The sequence below is a fragment of the Camarhynchus parvulus genome, chromosome 13 (assembly GCF_901933205.1).
Source record: "Camarhynchus parvulus chromosome 13, STF_HiC, whole genome shotgun sequence".
Lineage (NCBI taxonomy): Eukaryota > Metazoa > Chordata > Aves > Passeriformes > Thraupidae > Camarhynchus > Camarhynchus parvulus.
Window position 1 is genome coordinate 7,959,785 of NC_044583.1, and position 26,162 is coordinate 7,985,946.

General features: G+C 41.2%; 1 protein-coding gene across 1 annotated transcript in view; it reads left to right on the forward strand.

The window, feature by feature from the left end:
- RAPGEF6 (Rap guanine nucleotide exchange factor 6) overlaps window positions 1-26,162 on the forward strand; it is a 122,398-nt gene that overhangs the window by 30,587 nt on the left and 65,649 nt on the right. Inside the window, 2 exon segments of the mRNA XM_030957466.1 lie at window positions 8,228-8,297; window positions 13,743-13,886. Coding sequence (XP_030813326.1) covers window positions 8,228-8,297; window positions 13,743-13,886 — 214 coding nt within the window.

Sequence of the window (26,162 nt, forward strand, 5' to 3'; positions counted from 1 at the left end):
GAATTTGTACCATTTGCTGCAAAAGTAAACCGGTGGCTCTGAGCTCCTGTATTCCCAGCTTCTGGCAGTGCAGGGTATACTGGTCTTTTTGTCCCCTGATTCTTCCTTTTCAGGTTTAACTTGAATACTGCTTCTGCTCAGACTGCACCTGCTGTATCCAGGCTCTGTCCCTGTGCTCCTCAAACTCTGCTCTTCCTCATCTCCATCCCAGTCCCAATGCCTGGAGTGTTTTTCCTCACTCAGCTCCCATGATCTGGATCCATGAGTGCCAGTCCCCTGCTGCTGTACAATAAACCTAATTTCTGACAAACTGGCAGTTGCCAGTAAGGTTCTGAATTGTGGTAATTGTTGCTATAACTGGGATTTAAATTTCTTACTGTGTGACTCTAAATATTGCAGTCACAATACAATACTCTGAGTGTATGTTTGCTTAACACTGGAAAGTTCTTCCCAACTGATTTTCTCTGCTCTCTTAAAGGGAGGTTCAGGCTTACATCCCTGTGCTTATCAAGTCTGAGAGATTTAGTATTCAGCACAGGATAAAAGCAGTGGTTATTCAGTGTATTTGTGGCTCTGGATGAGGTGATGTTTTCCTTGGATGTTTCTGTTAAGTGGTGGCTGTAACTTGTAGCATTGCCTGACAGCCAGTAAGTGAAGCAACAACTTGGGAGTGCTACCAATAAATGTATTTGTAAAACTAATTAATTCAGATAGAGTTGTTCAGATTTAAATTCTTCTGGCAGAGCTAGTGCTGGCATGAAAATACTCTGAGGGAAAAGGGAGTGGGGATGAGAAGAGGCAGCTCCCCAGTGAGAAGCTGTGTCGTGCTCTCCCTAAGTGTATTGGGCTTGCTGGTGTTGAGTAAGGGCTGGGAAGCTACTGCAGACTAAGAGTACATAGTGCATCTTGTTTGATATAGATTAATCTTCTAAGAAGGTCAAAAAATGAAGAAAGACTGTGTTCAGACCTGTCTCAACCATATGGCTGAATAATCTTGTCAGTAATTTCCTTTAGGTCTATTCATGGTTCCTTAGAGCATCTACCCTTAGAAATTTTGTGACTGCAAGGGATGCTGATTGTGACACAGAGTTTTTTGTTGGCTAAACTTAAGTGCAAGAGAAAGGAAATTAGAAGGAAGGGGTCATATATTGTTTGTTTATAACTAAAATACAATTTTACTAAGACTTTGCGATCCCATAATCTGGAATAGCTGGAAAGCTGCACAGAAAGTGGGAGGTGAGACAGAGGCTTCCTCAAAGGGTTGTCATGTTCAGTGTATAAAGTAATTAATACAGAGATCTTGAGCTTGCAGCCTGCAAATTGAGTAGCATGTTATACAGCCTCCAAAATAATTTCCAATTAGAACTTCAGCAGGCTTAAGAGATAAACCTGCTAAATGTTGTTATTGAGAGCTAATGCAGAAATGGGTTTTGATGACTGAGCATTAATTGAAATAGGTATTTTGCATTCAGGCATGTATCTTGTGGTGTCTGGTTTCCTTTAAACCATTTCCTGATGGAGTTAAGTATTATAATATTTTTCTAATGAAGTTACTTTGAAGAGCTCAGGACTTGCACAGCATATGATATCTCATAAACTCTGCCACTTGCATTTACTGAAACTTTTGGTCCGTGCTGATGGACCTTTTTTCCCATCTCCTTGTTCTGTTTCACAAATAGGGACATTTGGGGCTGTTCAGTAGCTGCTCTGAGGCTCCTGCTGCACCTGTGAGCCTCAGGCAATTCCCCACCAACCAGCCCCATTCTCCAAATGATGGCTGGGCTGAGACAAATCTAGTGAAATTGAGACCACCATGGAGATGCCAAGAAAAACAAATTATTCCTATAAGGATTTTGATGTTGAGTGTTCTTCTGTGTCCTGACTGCAGTGCAGGAAGGGCAGATCCTGACTTTTCTATCTGCAGTCACTGTGGCTGTTAATGCCTGTTGTGCAACTTCATGGGTTTTCCCTCAGTGTTATTTCCCAAACAATGACAAATAAATGTAAGTATTAAATTACATTTTTAGAATAATTAGATTGGTGTTTAATAATACTAATGGTTATTCCAGCCATTAGTATACTTGTGTGGTACATTCATTGGTAACAGAATGCATTTTATCTTGGATCTGACCAACAGCAACTTTGCAGTAGATAGCCAGGGGTTTGCTGGAACAACTGTTCTCTTCAGGAGGTACTCTGCAAAGAGAGGGAAAAAAAATGCTTTTCATAGCGTCACAGAATGGTTTTGGTTGGAAGGGACCTTAAACCTTATCACATTCCAACCCTCTGCCATGAGCAGGAACAGCTTCCAGAACCCCAGCTTGCTCCAAGCCCCACTCAGCCTGGCCTTGAACACTTCCAGGGATGGGGCAGCCACAGCTTCTCTGGCAACCTGTGCCAGGGTTTCCCCACCCTTTAGTAAAGAATTTCTTCTAATGTCTCATCTAAACTTACTTAGGTCAGCTTAGAACCATTCTCCCTTGTCCTGGCACTATATGCCCCTGTAGCCCCCTATACCTGCACAAAATCACATTTTGATCTGTTAAAAAAACCAACCAAACAATATGTTTATTCCTTATGCATCTTGTCTCTTCCAGGCCCAGTTGTGCCCTTCTGTACAAATTCTTTTTGCATGGAAGAAATGCATCCAGGTTACTGGATAAGTGGGGTCATGAGATTCACTTTGCAGTGGCGAGTGCAATTTATCTTCATCATTATGTGCCTAAAAGCAGCCTGACAGGCAGTTTGAGAGACAGGTATATTCATAAAAACAAAATACCTGCAAACTCTTTGCTTGTTATCTTGATAAACTGGTATATCAGGGCCATGGCCCTGTTCTACATGTAATACAGTGCTGAGTATTACTGCAGTAAAACTCCTGCAGGTAGCTTTATTGACAGTCACAGATAACTGTGCATTATTGACACCAATTTACACAGACAGGATAATGTTATGATTCTACACTTCCTGGAAAATACAGAACGTGAAGTGCCTGACATCCTGCCATTGGTAGCTTTGATGTCTGAAACATCTGAAAATATTGTTTCAGGATGTAGTAGAATATTGTAAATTTGAAGATGCTTGCTGATTAGTGTTGAAACACATAAGACAGTCTCAGTCTCCATCTGTTTGTAGGCTGAAAGCTCTTCAGGACAGGCTGTGTTTTTACCTTTAAAGTATGTATGATATTCTGAGTAATGAAGAATGAGAAGCTATCAGTATTGAAAATCTTGAGCATATTGATATCAGGAAATGTTTGAGTAAAATGTGATGGCTGTTGCTTAAATTCATCAGTTTTGCCATTCCAGATGTACTTCATCACCAAATACTCAGGTTGTGCAACAACTGGATATGAGAATATTCAAAACATTCGTGTTCAGAAAGCTGTGTTTGTGCTCATCCTGTTTCAAGGGCTACATTCAAAACATGTTACATTGGAGGAGTTTCTAAATAGTTTACTTTATAAAGTAAGGTTTTTTGTGAAAGGTCCAGTACCTTCAAGAAGTTTTAACATGTTGCTGTTCCTGTGGAGTGAGCATGAGAGTTAAAATGGAGTATTCTCAGATACAGAAGGCTCCCTCCAGTGATTAATTTTATTCTATTCCCTGTGTCATTGCAGTCAGCCACTTACTCAGGTGCCTGCACTTCTAAGGTGCTCTGCAGTTGCAGAGAGGTGAGCAAATCACTCAGTGGAAAAGGGACAGGTGAACCAAGGAATGTCACAGAATCACAGACTGGTTTGAGTTGGAAGGGACCTTAAAGCTCATCGAGTTCCAGCCCACTGCCATGGCAGGGACACTTCCCTAGACCAGGATTCTCCAAACCCTGTCCAGCCTGGCTGAGAGCTGTTACCTGCAGTCCTGGGCTTTTACGTTTTGGTAGCTCCAATCTGATCCCACAGCCTGAACACCCATTAGTTGTTGGTAGGGGATATCATGCCAGTTTAACTTACTTTCTTTTCTCAGATTATGCGACTGCTTAAGCATTTTTAATTATGAGTAGCAGTGAATTAGAAGGAAAACACAGTTTCTTGCAAATGAGGCATCCATAAATCAAGGATAAACAAAGCTGCCTTTGGTGTATGGAAGACATTTTTTTTTTCCCATGACAACATTGCAGACCGTTGAGTGAGTGTGTGGAAATTAATGATGCAGATGAAATACATGAATATTAAATGACGGGAGCATACAATAAAATAATAAATAAAAGAAATTGTAGTGCAGTTTTATAGTACTGATTTTTTTCTAGGTTTCCAGCAGTGGCAAGCTTTAGAATGACATTAAGATATATTTAAATCACGCATGTGTTAACAATGCCAATTAAATTGTTCGATCATTTAAAGCTATAATGGTTTATACCAGTGGTAGTATGTCCTTTGACAATTTTTTTATTGTAAGTAGAGCTTAATTTACGTTAATTTCATGTTTTCTTACACTTTCAGTGTTAATTTGAATTTTAAATTAGATTATTTTCCCCACTCTGCTGAAAGCACTAAAGCATGTGTAATGTGTTGTACCTTAGTGAGTCTTTCCCAATTTTCTTACGTATCTTGCCACATGTGACATCAGGAGGATGTAGTGTTTTTGAGAAATGCTTTTGGTTGGGGAAGCTGCTGTGATGGTTGGTAAGCAGAAGTACTGAAATGGGCTTCTTGGACTGGACCTTTCCACGAAGCAAACGTGACCCTGGGAAAGGATGTCTGTGGTGCTAGCTTGGGTAACCAAAATACTGAGTAATAACAGCTCCTGCAAACAGCACCGTGTATTCTTGATGCCACAGCAAAGTTCTCTTTTAATACCAAAAGATAAGATTGTCCCATCTCTTCCAGAATTAGATGTACTTTCCAGAGCTCTTTTTTTTGAGAAACAGCATGGTTCAGGTTTGGGTGGGTCTTTAATCACCACCTAAAGACTTCCCCAAGTAATTTGCTGTGACAGAATGTTCCTTCTTCTTTGAAAGAATGTTCCATGTCAAAGTTTGCTCTTGTTTTCCAAGTAGGTTTCTCTCCTCCATTTTCAAAGCTTTGTTCAACTGAACCTTTTCCATTTACAAATATTTAGGAATGAATGTTGTTCTGAAGCCTTGATTATAATTGGCAGATTAGGGAAGTGTATTGATGTCAGCAAACCTCTTAACTGATAGAGAAGCTAAATATTTGTATTCTAGAGGAAAAATATGTAATAAGTCATTAAGAAATTTAAAACCCATGTTTCTAAAACATGTTGTGTATGTTAATTAAGAATGTTAAAAGTTGGTATTTTCCAGACATAATGGTAGTTATGGCTGGGGGAAAAACCATATGTGGCCTCCTCCTTTGGAAGGAGCTCTGCTGTGGAATAATCAATAAACCATCCATGATGGTGTGTACCAGGAAATAATGAAAACTGACCTATTGACTTGTTAATATGAGTAGTTTATTCTTTAGGATTAGCTGGGTGGGTTTTGTCTTTGGAACCTGATCCTTTTCCAAGTGTTTGGTTGTTGTAAAGTGCCTGATGGAGCAGAAATGACAGGGCCAAGACTGTGACCTTTGTCCCAAGCACCATTCTTGTCCTCATTAGTGTTTACTGCCATTACTTAATTAGCAAATGCTGCAACATCAGCAGAGGGAGGCTGGACAGCAGCTGAATTTGAGGAATGTGTTTATGTAAAACAAAACAAAAAAGAAAACAGCTCCTCCTTGACCTCCAGGAGTTTGATAAAATCTTGTTACACAACAAAAATACTTTGCTTGAACAACCTGCAACAGGAAATTGGTGCTTTTTCCTAACTACAGGGGATGTAGCAATAGTAGTAATCTGTTTTGTCATAAAACTGATAATGATTATTTCTGGTTTTAAAAAGGTGCAAAACCCGAAACTTCCAGTTGCACATAATTCCTTTATGATTTTGGTGTTTTTGCAAAAATATCTTGTCTTTAATTTTCTACTATAAGGAATAGAATGATAAGTTATTTAATTTTTTTTTCCTTTAAATTGAAAATGATCCCGTGGCAAAGTTGGTCTCAGTTTGGTTTTTAGCTTGTAGAGAATTCTAACATGAATTTCAGTTCATCTCAGTGTTGAAGCTAACATTAAAAATTATAGTTCTGTATTTTCTGAACTGAATTAAGTAAGAGTGAGAGTATTTTAGCCATTCTTTCTATGTGTTGCAAAAACACAAGACTCTCATGCCTGAATCACATGCTGTGTGGAAAAAGCATGAAAGAAGGCATGAAAATTTGAACTCTGAGTTTCTTACTATAGATGTGTGGAAATGGCAGTTTTCTATGCAAAACTTGTGCTCGTCTGGTCTGACTGGGAAAGTTTTAGTTGTCATGTAATTTATGACTGTATTGCAGTCATGTAATTTAAATATTTTTTTCTTTTCCTTCAGTAGACCATTAGCAAAATCAAAACTTGACAGTGGAAGCTGCCGTGCTCCTATTAATTGTAATTCTTTATCCTAACTGGATTACACTGATAATTTCTCTGTTGCAGTAATCCGAAGCTTCACTTGAGTTACTTCACAGTTTCAGGAGAATCACAGAATGATTTGTGATGGAAAGGATATTTAAGCTCACCTGGTTCCAGCCACCTGCCATGGGCAGGGACACCTTCCACTATCCCAGGTTGTTCCAAGCCCCATCCAGCCTGAACTTGGACACTTCCAGGGATGGGAGAGCCACAGTTTCTCTGGGCAGCCTGTGCCAGGGCCTCACCACCCTCTCAGGAAGAGTTTCTTCCTAATAGCTAATCAAAACCTCCCCTTCTTCAGCTTAGTTTAGTTTTTTAGCCTCAGTTCAGTTCCTTAAATTCTTTTCCTGTAGTTGCAAATATCCCACAGAAGTTTTGGAGTGTTGTTTATAAACATGAGTCTTTTTAAACGTTCTCTGTAAAGTGGTGGTGGTTTCAATGGATCTTTGCCATGGAGATGACCATATATGTAACTCAAATCTTGCATGGCTGGAGTTGCAGATGTAGTTTTTAAACATAACTTCAGTGAAAACAGCTGAAGCTGACCTTTTTTACTGGTTTGTCTCCACTCTTGTCTTAACTTCCTTCTAATTCTCACGTTAATCCCTGCTTTGCATTAACCAGTTCTTCAGTTATCTCACCTGCTCGTAGGTGCTAAATGTGATTGATGTTGACAGTCTGGGTTTGTAACATGGCAGCTGCAACCACTGAACTGCTACTCCAGCCACTGTCCACTGTGTGCTCATCAAGGAGTTTGTTTTATGTGCTGGGCTTGTGGAATCACTTTCCCTCGTGCCCAGGGAGTGAGTAGGTCAAGCATTCATTCCTACCTCAGGCTGATGGGTGAGGAGTGAAGACAAGCTTACTTAATGTGTGAAGCCAGATCTATTCAATTCCAGGTAGCACTGCAGGGACAGATGGATTGATTTGAGAGGTTGTTGGTCTGTAACACACCCCACACATCCCCCAGCTCAGTGTCTAGCACAGTCCTCTTTTGCTGGTAGCTCCAGCACCCTCAGATTTGGTTGCATGGTGCCTTCTCCAGAGGTGATTTCTCTAAAGTCACCTCTGCTGTTCAGTGTCCTGAAGGAGGTCTGCTGTTAGAGCTGATGAGCTGAAGCGCATCAGGTTGTTTTTAGCTGCTTTCCTCAGCTGCTGTCTGACACTGCCCATCATGCTTTGTTACAGTCTTGTTCTTTCATACTTAAACAGAGCCCATCACCATGACCCAGTCCTTGTGGTGGTACAAGTAGCAACATAAAGGCAGAGGTCACAAGGCTCAGTATGAGAAAAAAGGTTCTCTGTCCCCCCCTTTGCTGGGAGGATGAAGGGATGATGTAGAGTTGAGGGAGCTCTCATTGAAGATGCTCTGTGCTGAGTAGTATTTTGGAATCTTTGGAATTTATGTATATTTGTTTTTACAAGGCCCGTTTAATGTTTAATTAAAATGTACTAAGGTTTTCTTGTCAGAACTGAAATGTATTATGAGTGGTTGTGAGTATCTGCAAGTAATAATGATTTTACAAAAGAACATTTTTTATATTTGGACTTTACATAGCAGGCTGTGATGAGGGATGCTGAATAAATTAAAATATTATGGTAATGATACTATCTAATTAACATTTTTCATACAATAGTTTTCATCAATTTTTCTTTGTTCTGTTTTTGTTTTTTAACAACATGGACCATTGCCAATTATTTTGTTACTGAAAAGGTAAAATAGGCTGTTCATCTCATTCCTTTTTGTTTGCTTTTTTTCCATCCCACTCTAGTTTTGGCAAGCAGTCTGGAGGAAAGCGAGGATGTGAATGTATCATATTGGAACCTTCAGAAATGATTGTGGTAAGGCAGATTTTTTTCATATGTATTTAAATCTATTGCTGGTTTCAGCAAATTCTTTCTCTTTTACAGCAGAAAGCTTATTGTAAAGTATTCTATGAAATTGCAGTAAAATTGCCTTGATTTCAATTATACCTATGGCTGCTCTCATAACAGCAGTAGCTATGTAAATTTAATCTAGATGGGTAAATGATGATGATGATTAGGTCATTCTTTCTAAAATTATGCTTACTTGAGTTTCAAAAGCCTAACAGTCACGGCTGAGCTGAGCATTCCTGAGTCAGGCTATGGCAGTCTTCTATCTTGAGTATTTTATTTACACCCCCATTCCCCATTTCATGGCTTTCATTGGTCATGTCTGGGTGGAACAGTGTTCTTCCTCCAAGCCTTTGCAGTGCCACATAATGTGAAGGCTTGTTGGTAGGAGAAGAAACATGAGAGTGTTAGCCAAGCTTGAAGGATAGGATTTGTCACCATCCTTCATGTCCAGGATTCCTTCTCCTTCTTCAGAACACTTATTGATGCTGCCAAGTGCGTCTAGAGATGCATATATATGTGCTCAGAGAGTGTAGCTTAGTCCTTCCCAGGTTGTTGTCCACATGCTTTTGCAATATTAGGATTGCTTTTCCATAGTGAAGACTGATGATGTATCCCAGCAGTGTGCCTGGGGACACAGGCAGATCTCTTCCAAGTTCCATGTTAGATGTTTTTAATGGAGCTGGAACAAAGCTGTTTGTTGTGCTCAGAACCCACGTGTCTGTTAATCAGACTCCCATCTCCAGACTGCTATTGATTTAGCTGCCCTAGATCTAGATATGGTAACATTAAAACTAATATTTGACAGTGTCTCTTACTGACCATGTAAATACTCAGCTTCCATAAAATATTTGTTTCTCACAGTGCATTACCAGCAGGGATGTCAGCAGTGTCCTGTACCAAGTCCACTTGCTGTCCTTTGTGCAATTTGCTCTGTGCAATGTCAGTCTGACTCTGCTCATGGGCTCTGATAGCATCAGTAATATTCTCTGTGCTGCAGCATGTATTTTAAGCTACAGTCTGCCTTGAAGTGCAGGTTAAGAGTGCAAGAAACCTGTCCTCATCTCTGGAGTGAAACAGTTAATTTGTTTTATTCTGAATTGTCCAGTCTCTTCTCAAAGCTGGATATCTGGGGGGAGATTTATGCCTGGAGGGATTTATGCCACAGGACTGTTTGGGGGGCAGTGTCATGTCAGGGGAGTGCCCCAGGCCTGCTGATTTGCATTTGCTGCTTTGCATTTTTACTCTTTAATTGCAGCTGCCAAGGATCTGGTGGCTGAACTGAGCATGTGGTAAGCTCAGTGTGCCTGGGTGCTGTGCATGGGCTGACCTGAGTCTTTCTCCTCAGTGCTCCTCTAGCAGAGTGAGAAACACTCACTTATCCAGCCATCTCTATTATCAGGTACTAGGGAGAATTTCTTCCCTGTGAGGGTGATGAGACCCTGGCACAAGTTGCCCAGAGGAGCTGTGGCTGCCCCATCCCTGGATAGGGCTTGGAGCAACCTAGGGGAAGACCAGACCAGCCTGGTCTGGCTGGTGACTTGACTCACTGCAAGTACATTTGTAAGTTTACATGAAAAATATTTCATGGGCAAAGGAAATCTTAAGAAATACCTACATCTTTGGTCACATCACCATTGCAATAAAGAAATTCAAAAGAAAAAAAAAGATGGAAATAAAAGAGGAGTTTCTGTGCGGTGTGTGCTTCAAGAGAGAAACTGACCCTGTTGAAATATTTATGGAAGAAAGTAGTGTTGTGTGTGTAACTTGAGCAGGCACAAGTGTGATGGGTGTTTTCAGAGGAGCACAGCATCACAGGAGCTGGGGAAGCCAGCATTGGCCATGTCAGCAGCCTCACACACTGCTGGATGTTCCTGGAGACAAAGGCACAGCCCAGACAGCTGTTTGCTCTGTTTGAAATCTCCTCCATTGTCTGTAATTGTGATTAAATGCCAGTGAGAGTATAGAGGCACTTGGAAGTATCTTGTATCCCTCTCTGGAACTTCCGTATAATTTTCCAGTAGGAAAATCAGAGAATTAAAAGTGCAGAGTAGTTTCCTCATTATATTTATGGTCATATTTTCCAGGTAAATGTAGCTAAAGGTGCTATTGGCTGTATTTTCTAGGAAGCACTTCAAATAGTGTGAGAAAAAAGCATCAGCGTGGTGGTGTGCACGTTGCTAATGATCTTCATTGACATAAAGTGTGCTTGAGTTTTAGCTCCCTGATTAACTCTTACTAATTTCTCTTAATTCTTTTATTTTCTATAGTTTTTAATTTGCAACATACTAATGAAGTTTAATACATAATGAATATTTATCTTCAAGCAAAATAATTAGTTAGCTGCTTTCATGGAGTTAAAGAACTCTATCATTTCCTGCTGGTGACTGATTTTAATTTTTTTTTCTTCTCTCCTGTCACTTTAGAATGTAAATCAGTTTTGTAGTGGGAATCCTCTGGGAATGGACCCATTTTAAAGGCCATAAAATGTGGTCAGCTTAAGTTAATGAGGATAACAGATAGTGTGTGAATGGGCGTTGTAACTCATATTTTTGGAGGCTGAGCAATCTATTGAATTAATAATAGCCCCATTTATCATTTAGGAAGATGGCCCAGAATTGCAGCATATTTTGGTATATTGAAGTGTCATTACTGTTGTTCCTTGGTGCTTTCATTTTCCTTCTTCAGACCTAAGTGTAAGATTTCAGAAGAGCAGTGTGATACTTGTAGGTGGAAAATATTTCTTTGCTGCTTTGTACTGCAGAGTGAAACATGACAGTCCTGTGGTTTAGATTGGATATTGGGGAAATTTGCTTCATGGGAAGGGTCAAGACCTGGCACAGGCTGCCCAGTGCAGGGGTGGAGTCACCATCCCTGGAAGGAGTTCATGGATGTGCAGATGCAGCACTTGGGACCTGATTTAATGGTGGGCCTGACAGGGATAGGGGCAGGGTTGGATGTGATGATCTCTGAGTCCTTTTCCAGCCTTAACAATTCTATGATACTGTACTGAAAATAAAATAATGGGAAGCAGTCTGTGGGACAGTGTCTCCATCTGAGTTGATGGCATCCTGGTTCTCTGGCTCTGCAGTGCCCAGGGACTCTGTCCTCCCTTTGCTCCCCTGCCAGGACCTGGCTCACAGCACTCACAGAGAAGCTGAACAGGAATTTTTAGTTTTAACCAGGTGAAAGCAGGGCTGAGTGAGGTGCCCATGTGTGCCTGTCGTGTTGATGCACAAACATCAAAAGCAGTTCTTTTGAATCATAAGTGTTGACAACCTGGTGGTCAGCTGGACTCAAAATACTGCTCGTGCTGGTGGTGCTAAGCTGGAAGCTCTGGGGTGTGGAGATCTTTCCTGGTTTCTGATTTCCATGTTGTTTTGGTCAACAGCAGTTCACTAACCAAAGGAAGCAGGTGGTCTCATTTTCCGCCTCTTGTTTGTTATGACTTAGTGCTATCAAATAATTTATTAATGCTTACATCTCAGTTTTCAGTTAGAATTGTGAAAGAAAAATAATTTCTTCTGTCACTGAGTGTTTGTTGTAATTTAGCCTTAAAAATAGCTGTTCAGTTTGGGGTTTCTTGATAATAAGGGTTATCTGTATTGAAAGAGTCTTTGTCCACCTCAGCAGCTTCTCAGGTCCAGGTTAATCTGTTCTGTTGGAGAAGCTCACTGCTTATTTTGGTTTCTATGATGTTGTAAGATTGAATGCAGGAAAAAATGATAATGCATTTATTGAAAGAGCTCACATACTAAAGTTTAAAATTAAATCACACAATTTTGGTTATTTAATTAATAACTCTGTACAAATCCAAAATTCCTTATTTCTGGAGGACTTCTGTACAATTTGCGAGCAGCATTGTTTCTAGCTAGAAATCCATATTTACGCTACATGAAGAAAGGCTTCTATATCAATCATCTTAGTGCATTTTTGATGATACTGGATGGCCTGTTTAAAAAGGTTTTTTTGCTTCTTGCTATGTCTGCTTGCATCTACTGTATTCTTTACACTCTTACACCACTGTGCTTGCTGCAGTGCTGCAAATAGATATCTTTGGTTGTTGTCCTCTTCCTTTGCAAAAAGGTAGTGAAATTATAGTGAAAAGTGTGGTTATCCCTTTTTCAACTCGGCTTTTCTGATTTCTTTTTTTGACAGTATTATTGTGTGAGCTTCACTCTTTTTTTCTAGCTTTTCTAACTGTTGTATCTTTAACCTATGTTATTAATGTATGATTTCTCTATGGAATCAGAAATAACCCACAAGACAAGTTCAGCTGCTTACACCTTCCTTTGACCTCAGACAGACCATAGGTGTTTGAGAAAAGTGATGTGGAAGATAGATGTGATCTTGCTTTTGTGATGGTGTTAGCTTGGTCACTTTCTTGTTTCTGTTTGTTAACTCTTTCTGTGTTTCATTTCTTTGTTTCTTTTGGATTTTAATTTTAAGGTAATTTACTTGAGTATGTGAAGTGAGAGCTGTGTAAGACCATACAGAGGTTTTTCTCCTGTTCCAGTAATATGTTTAGGATTTTCCAGTGAAATTTGGAGAAAAAAAAATTAAAAATAAGGCATTGAAGACAGTAGAAACTTGTACATAGTAAATACATTGTAGAGAAGCTTCTTGCCTGCTGCAGCCTGTTTGCCTGTCTGTCCTGCTTCCTGCTGGGAGATATTTTTCCAAAACATCAAAAGGAAATGGGAAAGGATGAGACTGCTTTTTATAGAAAACAAGTATTGTAGCTATTGAGATAAAAGGTTTCATGTTGGCTTTTACTAAACAGATAAATTTACCTAATTTTTAATGTTTAGTCAGAGATAATATTTAACATCAAGTTATGAATAAGTTCCAGCCGTTTCTCCATAATCCGCTGAAAGTGATTAGGAGGCAGTATGACATAGGTGAAGTAGCTCCTTATAAAAAGCTGGAATATTTGAAGTTGTTTAGCTATGAATGGTACTAGAAATAAATTATACTTTTAAAAATTACACTACTAAAAATAGGGCATAATGCAATATTTTTGCCAGATTATGAATGCACAAAAATTGGTAACTTCTGTGTTGAAGGTAAGCTTGAAACGAGCAGTGCCTGTAACTCCTTCAGGATACATGTGGGTGCAGAAGAGTTTCTGCTGATGACTGACATTGTTTAGAGGATATGTGTGCCTTTTTTACTAATTTTTTTTTAAATACAGTTTCCTGGAAGGAAACTGTGGCCTCAGCTCATTGTACCAAGGCCCTTCTGAGATCTGCAGCCGTGGTTCTCTGAAACAACCACAGAAATTTACCCCGAAAAGTTTAACTGCCCTGAACTGATGTTTGTTCCTTCCCCATGAGCTTCATACGGCTCCATCGGCTCTCAGTGCTATGGAAGAACTGGATGTTTAACCAGGAGCCTGAACATGTGTTTCAGGTGGAGAACTCCAAGGACAATGAGGAGAACATCTTGCAGAGGGAAGTGCCACTGCGGCAGTCCCGCCGCAGGTACCGCAGGATCAACCAGCGGGGCGAGCGCCAGACCATCACGGACAACGTGGACTCCAGCAGCTACCTGTCGGTGAGTCTGCCCTGCCTGGCCCAGCCTGGACTCTGTGCTGCCTGCAGGACGGCCTGGAACTGTCTTTTAGTGACAGAACTGGTCAAATGAATAGTCCATGCTTGCTGGTTTTGGGAACACTTCTCTAGTGTTGAGCGGCAGTGAAGTGGTTTGGGCTGGAACACCATAGGTGGAAGTGAAGGTAGTAATTGGAAAAGATGAGTTTTTTTGGTTTGAGGATCTTTGGCTGAGCACTATAAATAAATCTTAACATGCTCACTGGACAGAGAAACGGTCTTTCTTCATTTTTTGTTGGCTTTACCTGGTGTTCTTTTGGTAAGATGTAGAAATTGGTGGGTTTCTTTTTTTTTCCTTACTATATTTGAACTGTGGCTTAGAGCTGAGTTAATTGCAAATGCAGATCAATGCAGCATTAACACTCTTGTACTTGGTTGTGTTTACTTGCTTAAAAATAGTGTAGTGGTAGTTCAAACATCAAAAAAAGTAACAACTGGTCTAGTCTTAAAGAGCAGCAGAGACTATAAACTCTGAGCTGTGTAGAGGCACATAGTCTGTGGTTTCAGGGCTGCAAATTATATGTGAAGGGTTTTCTTCATCATTATTTTTCAAACTTCCTGCTTGGTAACGTGATATATGTCATCTAGACAAATAATTTAATTGAAAATAATTGTTCTGGATAATTTGATCTGCTTTGAAAATCAAAGTTTAAAACCAGTACTAACGTTGAAGTACAAGCCTGGAATAGTATTCATGCTCAGAAGAGAAAAAAAAACTTCTCTCCATTTTCCCCATCTTGCTTTTCATCTCTCCAAAAGAGGTAGACTCTCAGTTGATATACTTCAAAATATCTGATGTGTGCAGTCAGATATGAGCTTATAACTTATATGAACTGATGTTTTTTCTGTATGTTGATAGCAGTTGGGTTGCAGGTGGTGATTTTAGGCCTTGCACAGCATTACTGTGTCTGTGACAGGAAGAGAATATGCTGATTGAAGTTTAACATCCTCTGCCCTCTCATCTCTAGAACTGTCACACATGTTGAATTTTATCATTAGTAAGACATTAAATTAGTTATTGAAGAAATGAGATGTTGGACCCTCACACTCTGGGCGAATGTGCATAAAGCTTTACTAGGAATTAAATTCCAATCTGTGTAGGACAGAACCTATCTCTGTCTCTTTGGTGTATGTGACAGTAAATAAGCACACAGCTAATAATTCTCAGGTTTCATTGCTAAGAGTAGGAGAATCCCAGGAGCAGCTGATGCTGGTGCTACCTCTGCAGCTTGCCTGGAGGGATGCGTGAGAAGGGGCTTGGCATCTTTGTTCTGAGAAAGACCCAAGTTTCACGGCTTCCTGAATGATTTCAGAGGCTGTCAGTTACTGCTGCAAGGAGTCTGTGTGGTACACTCACAGGACTGGAGTTAGTCAACAGATCAGGTCCTCATTAAGATTTTTCTTCAAGTTGGTTTATTTTTCTTTGTGTTGATTTATTTAATTGTTAAAAACAATACGGAGCACCTGTGCCTGTAGTTGCTTGTTGCAAACCTGGTGGCTTCCTCAGATTTGTGGGGAGGAAAAAGTATATACATATGTATGAGGCATTTGATGGAAAAAGGTATGAACTTCTTAAATCAGCAGCACATTCCCAAGTCTGCTTTTATGTCTGTTAATTAGGAATATATAAGAAGAATCCTGTAACACTGTTTTCCTGAATGAGTAAGTGCTAAGTGACAAGGACTAAACAACCACCTCTCTGCTACCAAATCTCCCAAGATTTTTGGTTTTCAGCAGTCTATATTGAAATACCAATCATTGCTTTGTAGACTGTAAGCTTCTAATAGGAAAGTGTCACACTGGAGTACTTAAGGTAGAAAAAATAATTTGTAACTCAATAGATGACTAAGGAATCAAAACACGGTAACAAGCTGCCTGTATGACAAGTAAGGAAAAGTTTGGTGCCTATATTTTCCCTTATTCCATTATAAACTAGTAAAGCAATAACTTTATTTTAGGTATGGTTAGTTCCATGCCTATATGAATGTGCTCATACATTGGTTCCCAGTGATCTTGAAAAACAGATTTCATGGTGTAACCCTTTATGTAGCCCATGGGAGAAGGGTAGGATCATAAAATGATTTGAGTTGGATGGGAGCTTAAAGATCATTTAGTTCCAGCCCTCTTCTGTAGGCAGGGGATCAGGATAAGGAGGAGGGTAAGTCAAACTTCCATTTTACAGGAACTTGCAAGAAGGTTTCTGCCAGAGAGGGAAAAGTGTTTACAAACTCTCCAGCAGATTTCCTGTCTGGCATAATGCTAATGAATGAGCGCAGAGTTGTATTTCACTCTCCAGCCTGTTGCTGAGTGCTCTGTGACAGATGCTGAATGCAGCCTCATGGAGCTTTTGTGAGTCCTGTGTGCTTGGGGAGGGCTTGGAGCTTTCCAGCCTCCACATGGACTCCAGTCCATCTCCTGTGGTTGAGCTTGGAATGCTCAACCATTTAAGTTTTTACATGCCTAATCCCACACGTGCAAGTAGTTTTCTGCTTTCTAAAGAAAACTCAGATCCTTTAGGTACTGAAATCCAGTATTTTTTTATCCCAGCTAGGAATATTTCCTTAAATGTAAGGTTTCTTGGGTTTGCTTTTAAGTGGAATTATCTATGCAGTCTCCATTAACTCCTTAGAATGTAAATCTCTGCACATTAAATATACTGTGATTATATTTATGATTAAGGTTAATCTGTGTTTTGTAAAACATTACCTGTTGGGTTGTGACATGAGCTAACATCTACTTCTCACAAGGAGTACTTACTGAGAGTGCTGGAACTTGTTCTGTAGAAATACCTGATTTGATACAAACCCAAATTTATATGCAGATACTTTAAATAAATAATATTTTAAATGATTGTTACTATCCTTGAAGCTCTTCTTTTCTCTTATGCCTTTTAAGTAAAAGAGTTCTAGTTCTTGATTTATCTGGGTATCTTCAGGATAGTTGACATTCAAATTGTTGTGGGTATCTTAAATTTTTTCCCTCCCTGCCTTCCCTCAAATGAGCTAAGACTAGATCATCTGGTTGGTTTATTTGGTGAAGGTATTACCATTTAGATTCCTTTGCTATGTTTTTGTGGTGTATAGAACAGTGTTATTTCACAAGAGCACTGGTTGTCTGCAGAATTAGCTATTTGTAGTTGTTTGTTGTTGTTGGTTTTTCCCCTTCCAGGTAAACACAGTGAACACATGCTGGCGTTGTTCTTTCTTCTCCCTCAGAGTGAACAGGTTTATATTTCTGTCTGTGTCTTCCAAGTGCCCAGTGTGTGCCTTTGCTCTTGCAGCCCCTGTGCAGGGGATGCCAGCACTGCTCTGGGGGCTGGTGAGCAGGCTGGGCTCCTCTCCAGGTCCAGAGTGCACCCAAGCTGTGTTGAGGTTCTGCTGGCACTGGGGATTTTCGCTTCTACAGCACAGCAGGATCCCAAGGACAGTTGTGTATTTGGCAAACACTTAGCAGTGTTTTTTCAGGGTACACCATAGCCCTGCTGCCTGTGAAGGGCTGGAGGACATGGCTGTGTCACCGTGGGGCACATGTGGGGCCATGGCCACCGTGGCAGCCAGGGAATGTGTGCCTGTCGGTCTGCCTGGGGCAGGTCTGAGCATCCCATAATTACATCACATCTCTTCATCCCTGGGCATTTCTGGCCTTTTCCATTTTTGTCACATACTAATTCTGCATCTTGCACATCACTCCCACAGTAACGTCCTGACTGTGGGGGAGAAAGTGAGGCTGGGCACATTTGGCAAAAGCTCTTGCTCAGAATGAATGGATTAGGAAGAAATGTGCCATTGGTGTTAATTATGGCAGCTCTTGCTTCAGATCTGATTTGTTAGCATGATTGCATGTCTTGGTGCTGATAAGCATCCAGCCAGGCGCTGGGGTCACTGCAGCAGGGCAGCGTCACAATGGAGACGAGTGAGTCATTTCTATTCTTAGTCTGCTTCTCAACCCAATCAATAATGCAACCATGTTTTATGATTACAAAAGAAGAAAGTAATAATACAGCCATGTTTTTTACTTACAAATTATTTACTTACAATTATGATCATCTCTGTTAAACTATATCCCAAACTTCTGTGCTCATGCAGTAGGAGCTTGCAAAACTGCAGCCAGAATAACAGCAAGTGACTTTTTAATGCTAATGCTTAAAAAAAAAAGTTAATTATAGCTCTGGTGCTTTATAAAAATTAAATTGCTGTTTTGATCTTGGATCAAGTAATAGGAAAGGAAACAGCTCAGTTATTTATCTTCACAGTTAAAAAATAAAACCTGAGATAGTAAGTTTTGCATTTATATTTCTTGCAGTGTTCAATTCCAAACAGGGTTTAACAATTCAGTATGAATTTCCATGTGACTCAAACCTGTAAACTCAAATCTTTTTTTAATTTCAGTAAAATTTTTCTAATTCATGTTTATGGTCAGTAATTTGAGACTGTGGACTCCCCATCCCTGAAAGTGTTGAAGGCCAGGTTGGATGGGGCTTGGAGCAGCCTGGTCTAGTGGAAGGTGTCCCTGCCTTGGGGATTGGAACAAGATGATTCTTAAAATCCCTTCTCACCCAAACCATTCTGTGATTCTATGCATTTATTACCCACATACATTTTTTACAAGTCTCTGTGATATTTTTTTCAAATGAAGAATATTTGTAGCTCTAAAAATAGTGCATGTATGACCCAATGCCTATTTCTGTGGCGTTGTGACAACATACTGAATTTTTTCAGCTGTTAAATTTATTGTAGAGGAGAATAAAGAAATTAGTACCAAACTTTAGTAGTAATCCACTTCCTCAGAGATGCAATTTTTTTAAACTACTGTAAGAGGATGATGAGGTTTAAAAGATTTATTATAATACTGCATTTTATGGACAGTATCTTAATATTTGCATTAAGTAAAATTTGTCCTGGAGCCTTGTAGAAGCATTTATCTTCAGAGAAGTCTGTCGCTGCAGACTGCTTGAGTGGCAAGTTTCTTGTTCTTTGATCATTACTTAATGTAATCCTGTCAGAGGCTGGAGGTAGAATGGGGGATCTCATAATTGGAGGGAATTAAGTCACATTTCAATATACTGGATCAAACCCATTAGGTGCTTTAGCATCACCAATCCTTTTCTTTTTAAATGCTATGAAACACTGTGGATCTTTTATAATCTACTTTTAACTACCAGGTAAATTTGCTGATATGGTACCTTTTATTGATATAAACCAAGTAAGACTGACTTAGAGCATGTCTCCAGCTGCCTGTTGTCAAACCTGGACACAGTATCACTGGCTTCTGTTTATTTGGAATATCAGTTAATTGTGAGGAAGCTGTGGCTGATCTTGTGAGTGGCTGAAATGAGCTGGAGGAAGGGTCTCTTTGCAGCTCGTTGCTTTTTATTGTGTTTGCATGTACACTTCCTCTTTTTGACACTTTTAAAAAATACTTGACAGAATTTAAACTTTATTAACTAATGACAGGCTGAGAGAGTTGGGGCTATTCAGCCTGGAGAAGAGAAAGCTCTGGGGAGACCATAGAACACCTTCCACTGCCTGACGGGGCTCCAAGAGAGCTGGAGAGGAACTTTGGACAAGGGTTTGGGGTGATAGGACAAGGGAGGATGGATTCAGGCTGATAGAAAGAGTTGGTTTAGATTGGTAATAGGAAGAAATTCTTTAGTATAAGGTTGGTGAGGCCCTGGCATAGGTTGCCCATAGAAGTTGTGTCTACCCCATCCCTGGAAGTGTTCAAGGCCTTCTTTGATGGGGCTTGGAGCAACCTGGGGTAATGGAAGGTGTCCCTGCCCATGGAATGGGCTTGGGACTAGCTATTTTCTAAGGTCCCTTCCAACCCAAACCATTCTGTGATTCTATGAATCAAGAAAGAATTCAGGTCTTGGTGAATCCATGGGTCTTGCAGTGCACTTAAAGGATACAGAAATTTACGTTGCTGTTATCTCTCTGTCGCTATCAACACCTCTCTAGAGGTGTTGTGTGATATAAAGAGATAATGCAGGTTGCTTCTTCCTGATGCTGTTTTTTCTCTGGTCTCCATATTTAATTTTGCATGGCCCAGGTGGGATCCCAGCTCTCAGGTGCTCAGGAGCAGGCATGTGCTCAGGTTCCAGAGCATGTGCCAGAGCCTCTGTTAGCCAGGTACCCCTGGACAGGACCCTGGAAAAGTCTACGTATGCTGTTCCTGTTTGCAGCTCTTCTAACCTCCTGCAGTTTTATGTGTTTCTTACCTCTGTTTCTTACCTCTCTGATCAAGAGAAGCATCTGCAGCATGTTCACTTCCTGTGTGGGGGCCCCTGTGGGTCTGGTTTGTTGTGGGCTGCGCACAAAGGACGCGTGGGTGTGGAGCCGGCACTGTCTGGTGGAGGAGATGTACATGGATGGAGCCCCTGCTTTCTGCAAAGGAAAATTACTGTCAGGCTGGGCTAGGGGTGGGGGAGGAGGCTGTGAATCAGGTGGTGGTTAAGCAGCTCCGTTAATGAATGGTGTAGAGGTGTCTGCTTCCCAGGGCAGCATCTGGGGAAGGGTCTGCACTGTGAGTCTTGATGAGGAGCGGCCGAGGGAGCTGGCAGGGCTCAGACTGGAGCAAAGGAAGTTCAGAAAGGACCTTATTACCCTCTACAGAAAGAGGGTAATAGGAAGAAAGGACCTTACCACCCTCTACAACTAACTCCCTGACAGGAGGTGGAACCACATGAGGGTTGATCTGTTCTCCCAGGTAACAGGTGATGGGATGAGCGACAACAGCATCAGGTTGAGACTGGGAATGTTTAGGTTGGATATTAGGAAAAATTTCTTCATAAGAAAGGGTTGTAAAGCATTGAAACAGGCTGCCCAGGGCAGTGGTGGAATCACCATCTCTGGAAGTGTTAAAAAAATCTGTGGGTATGGCAGTGAGGGCATGGTTCAGTGGTGAACATGCTGGTGATGCTGGATTGATGGTTGAACTTCCTGATCTTGGAGGTGTTCTCCAGCCTTAACAATACTGTGATTGTATGATTTTACTGCTTCACTGGTAGAGCTGGAAACAGCCTCTGGCAGGGTCCCACTGGCATGCAGCATGGGAACCTGTGCTTGGCATCTTGAACTCGCCCTGGTCTGCCTAGGTGTCCTCGGGCACTTCCCTCTGCTTTTGTAAGCAAGGGGAAAATTGCCAAATGCATGTTCTCTCATACTTCATTTTACATATTGATTTTGTCTGCTCATTTTGTCAGCACTGTTACTTTCAAGGGCTCCTTGAAAGTCTGCCACTGGTTATGGTGGTCATTAGCAAAACACCAATCCTCAAAGTGTGCTGTGCATTAAAAATCTTCCTAGGAATTTCCATAGACCACTGGTGTTTCCCAATCCAATTAATGAGCACTTGCAGTTTCAAGTGAGTAATGACTTGAATAGGCTGTGGAGAAAGTACGAAAATACTTAATGAAAATACTGCCCTTCGGTTAAAATCTGTGTTTTTTCTGCTTAATTTTTTTTTTAACTAACAATGTAATGCAACATGTCAACCCCAATTTATCCATAACGAAAGTGGTTGTTTTTCAGACCTTATATTCAAGAGTTTCCATAAAGATTTTATGGACTGCACAAGCAGGTTATATGTAAACTGATTTACAGGAATCACCTCAGTTTGGAGGTGACATGTGCAGCTGTGTAACAGCAGTTAAGAGTGATGCACAAATGAAACTACATCAGACTGAAACTCGGGAGGGTTTATTTTAAGCAAGCACCTGTACTTACTGAAATCTGGCTGCTGGCAGTAGTTTATAGTCCTTTTCATAGCCCTGGGGAGAGCCTGTGTGGTTGGGGGTGATGCCACAGTGTTGGGATGTGGCATCTTCCTGCTGCTGGGGAGAGCTGCGCTCTGAGGCTGGTAATAGAACCCGTCTGCTCTGCTCTTCAAGACCAGGCTGAGCAAGGCTTGGGGAGCAGCCTGGTCTAGTGGAAGGTGTCCGTGCCCATGGCAGAAGGGTTGGAACGAGATGAGCTCTAATGTCCCTCACAACCTGTCCTATGATTCTTGCCTCAAAGACCTGTTTTTGAACCTTTCTCCATCTCAAGTAAGTTTAGCAGTCAGCTGCACATCTGCTCCCTCCCTGGTGATGGGTTGATGATGGACACCCTGAACCCACAGCAGGTTTGTGTGTTGCCCTCCCCTTGCTCGGCAGAGCAGCAGAACTGCACTTGTTTGTGAAAATTAAAAAAACCCTTGTGGATATTTTAACACTAATTTCCTACTTGCAGTCCAAACACATCAGTCTTTTTACCTGGTGATCATTTTCACCGGGAAGCCTGGAACTGTTTGGAAGCAGATCCAGAGGACAGCCTGTTCTTTGTGGGGAAACCATCCTGCTCTGTTGATTGGGATCAATCTGGAGAGTTGCTCAAGCCTTGACCTCTGCTGGTGCTGACAGTATTGTGGGAGGCATGTACTTTGGTGGCAGAAAAACCTTTCAAAACTTGTAAATATTTTGCAAATTGCTACCACAAGAAGTAAAAATTCAGTCACTGAAAAATTCAGTCAAAGTGCTGGTTTGAAAGCAAACCAGTGGGAGATCCCAAGTCAGAACTACAATTTAAAAGGAAAATTAAAATAAAATGGCCTAATACAAAAACACTGACAGAGTCAGAATGCAACCTGACACCCCGTTGGTCAGGATGTTGGTAGCAGTCCCATTAAACGGTGGCTGCAGCCTTCCTGCAGTGACAGATGTGGTTCTGGTGGAGCAGTGTAGAAGGGTGGAGTTTTTCCTCTGGAGATCCAGTGGTGGTGTAGATGGGTCTGGTCTTCCTCTAGGAATCCAGTGGGAAAAGGCTGACTGTGGTGTTCCAAATCTCACATTCTATCCAGGTAGGAATGCTTGGCTCGTCCCCCTGGGTGGAGCGTCTCACAATGGGATGATGGAATTTTATGTCATGCAGTGACACTCACTGGCCCATGAGCAGAGAACCCCTCCCCAGAATGAGGATGGGTCATGGAAGAGATAAAGAACGCTGCCCCACCTGGTTTCCACAGATGGTAATAGAATACTTTTGGTTACATCTTGCATTGCAACCTAAGACAGCTCTCCACATAATAACCAGTTATTTGTTTCTTTCTCCTTTTACCACATAGACAGATTTACACTATTGTAGAAATTAACTCAGTTGCTTGGAAAATGCCTGAGAAAATATTTTATGTAGCATGTTCAGGGAGTTAATCTCTGTTTTGATGGACCCTAAGGGTTTGGGTGGCAGTTCCAAACTCATTAATTCTTTATAAGCAAGCTTTTATGCAGACTCGATGGAGAATGATGTGTGAGGGTTGTGCCCACTGCTCATAACTGCGTTGTCTCACTTGGGGGTTGATGGTAAAAGATGCTCTGCACCAGAGAGATGTTTTGTTTCTTTTGGAGACTTAAAAATCTTTTGTGTATGAATTGCAGTTCTTTTTCTGATACTTGTTTTTAACGTTATTGTTTCAATCTCTTAAAATGACATATTGGGTGGCTTCTTGTAGGGAAATCTGACAGGGCAGTAGCCAGCAAGCTGGTCTCCCTGTGTGCACGGAGATGGTAGCATCCATGGATCTGTTTTTCATTCCATGTCTTCCATCTGGACTGTTTCTGTCCAATATGCTCTACTCAAATGTAACAGCCTGGTTGTAGTCTCACTTGTAGCCAACTCAGCCTTTCACTTAGGTTTAGATTTCTCCTGCCTTAGAGAAAAGTAGTGTTGTGAAGGGTTATTTTGTATATTAGCCTTGTAAATTTGTAAGTTGGAGTTGTTGGGTTGAATTTCACGTAGCACTGAAGGAATTCTTTGAAGGGCTGTGATGGTGTTGTTTTCAACTTTGTGTTCAAGGTAAAATGGATTTCTGATTTGGAATATGGAAATTCACATCAACTCAGTCATGTTCTTCTTAAGCCTCATGGACCAGTTTAGGGATAGAGAATATCCTGAGCAATTTTCAATAAAAATCACCATCAGGAAATGTCAGTGCATAATTATAAGCATTTGGATGCTCTGTTTTCCTTGGAGAAACTTGGCATGAAGACCACTGCATGTAGGAGAGAATAGCTACATAAATATCTTTGGTTTTGGCATAGAACTGATTACTATCTAATGACATTTAACAGCATTTTTAGTTTTATATTTGATATGTGGCATCTCTCTTAATAGTGATAACGTCTGACAGATAAAATACTAGACTAAATGGGACCACCACTGTATCTTGTCATTGTTCCTTACCTTGTTCTTGGAAGTCAGACTTGGTTTTGTCGCTGAATATTAATGAGTTTTGTTCTTAAATGATGACGTTTCTAGTTAAAGGTAAAATGGCCACAATACTTCTATTGTCTTTATGATTTTGATTTTGTTTCTTTAAAAGGTTGGTTAGCATTTTTGGTTTGTCTTACGCCTTGCTTTATCTGTCAGATCAGTTTATCAGATTGGGTAAGAATAGCTGGGGTTTTCCTGCTTTGCCCTCAGTAGAGGGGAGACCCCAAATGATGCTGGGGAAAACTTTCTCTGAGCATACTCAGCTTTGCATTTTTAAAGGTGATAAAGGCTGGATTTTACTAGAAAATAAGAAGGTTTAGAAGTTGCTGTACTGTGGTGCTCCATCTGATGACAGAAGCTCTGCAGAGCTGCTGTAGGGTCTGTGCTGTGCTTCCCCAGCATCCAGATGGGGAATGGATGGGCATCCAGATCTCAGGATCTGCAGACCCTGAGTGCCTGGTACCCTGCCTGTTACTCCTTTTCATTCTGTTACAGAACTCAGATACTGCTGAGCCTGGCTGGTCCCAGCCTGGGTCCGGGGCTGGCTGAGATGTTTGCATGAAGCTGTGCCTGAGCACAGGCAGGTCTGTCAGGGTGAGACTCCACTCTTCAAACTGGATGCACTGACCACTAATAAATGAGAGTGGACTGTTCAAAGTTACCTTGCTTAGGAGAGAAATTTTGGTAGGAGGAATCAAATCCCTCCCCTCTTCCCACTTACAGGCTTCCAGTTTAGTGTTAAGCTTCAGGCAAAAAGACAAAAGAAATACTGAAAGTGGCATTTTCATGATTTTTAACCTCATCTGTGGACTTAATGCATTATTCTCAAGGTCGTTTAATCAGAAGCCTTTTTCTTGTGAAAAGTGTGGTAGTACCTTATGTTTTAAATAGGCTCAATCTACTTGGTTTAACCTGAGATGCTGTTTTGAATAACTAAGGGAATAAAAAGTGGTATTTTATATGGGGTTTTGTATCAACTTTTGCAGAATGAGAAAAATATATATGCACCATTATGGGCTTTGCAAATGGGAGACCCCACCTGGCTTCTCAGGTCACTGTCAGCTGAGGAAATCACAGCCAGGTCCATGTTAGCTTTGGGAGGTGTTGTCTCCCAAGAATATAGATTTGAGCCTAGATTGAGGTTATGTTTAGTGAGCAAAATCCTAAATGTGTTTGGGAAATTTTGCTGTGGGTTGTTAGCTGCTTTGTCCTTTCTGTGTCTCTGAGGGGATTCAGTCCCCCAGACTGACCTTTTTGGGGATGGTATCCACACCTTTTCACCACCAGGGATTTTTGGGTTGCAGATCTTCCCAGACTTCCCCACCCCTTGCCAAAATGAGATGTCAGGCAGGAAGGGAGGAGCGTGGTATGAATCATCTCAGTTCAAACCGTTGAAAGGAACTTTATTTGTGTGAGTCCATAGCAAAGGGGGCTTCCCCCTTCCCCAGCAGCGCCGTCAGCCCTGCTTGTGATGCGGATCATGCTCTGCCCGGCTCTGCAGAGTGTGTGAGCGAGACAGAGCTGCAGGAGAGAGCTGTAATTTATAAACCTATTATAAACCATATAAATCTGAATCATTTTAAATAGAAGATGACCTTTCCCTGCTTAACACGGCAGCTGAAAAAAAAGAGTCGGGGTAGTGTGAAAGCAGTGGAGAAATTCAATCCATGGTGCCTTTTTATTGTTCCTCCTGTGTTGCTGGTGCTATATTTAGAAGCTTACATCACTTAAGGAATGATGACAGTCTCTGCCCTCCCCCTCCCGCTCTCCCCCTGCTCTCCCTCGCTCCTTCCCTTAGGATAGATCATGTTTTCATACTACTTATGAGTCCTACAGATCTTGGGGTAGGATTTTTCTACAGCCTTTCAGTGAGTGCTGCCGTGGAAAGCGACGTGTAAGGATGCAATGGCACCACGGAATGTCGCCCTGAAGGGGAACAGGAGCTTGTGGTGCTGCTTTCCCTACCTCCCCTTCCT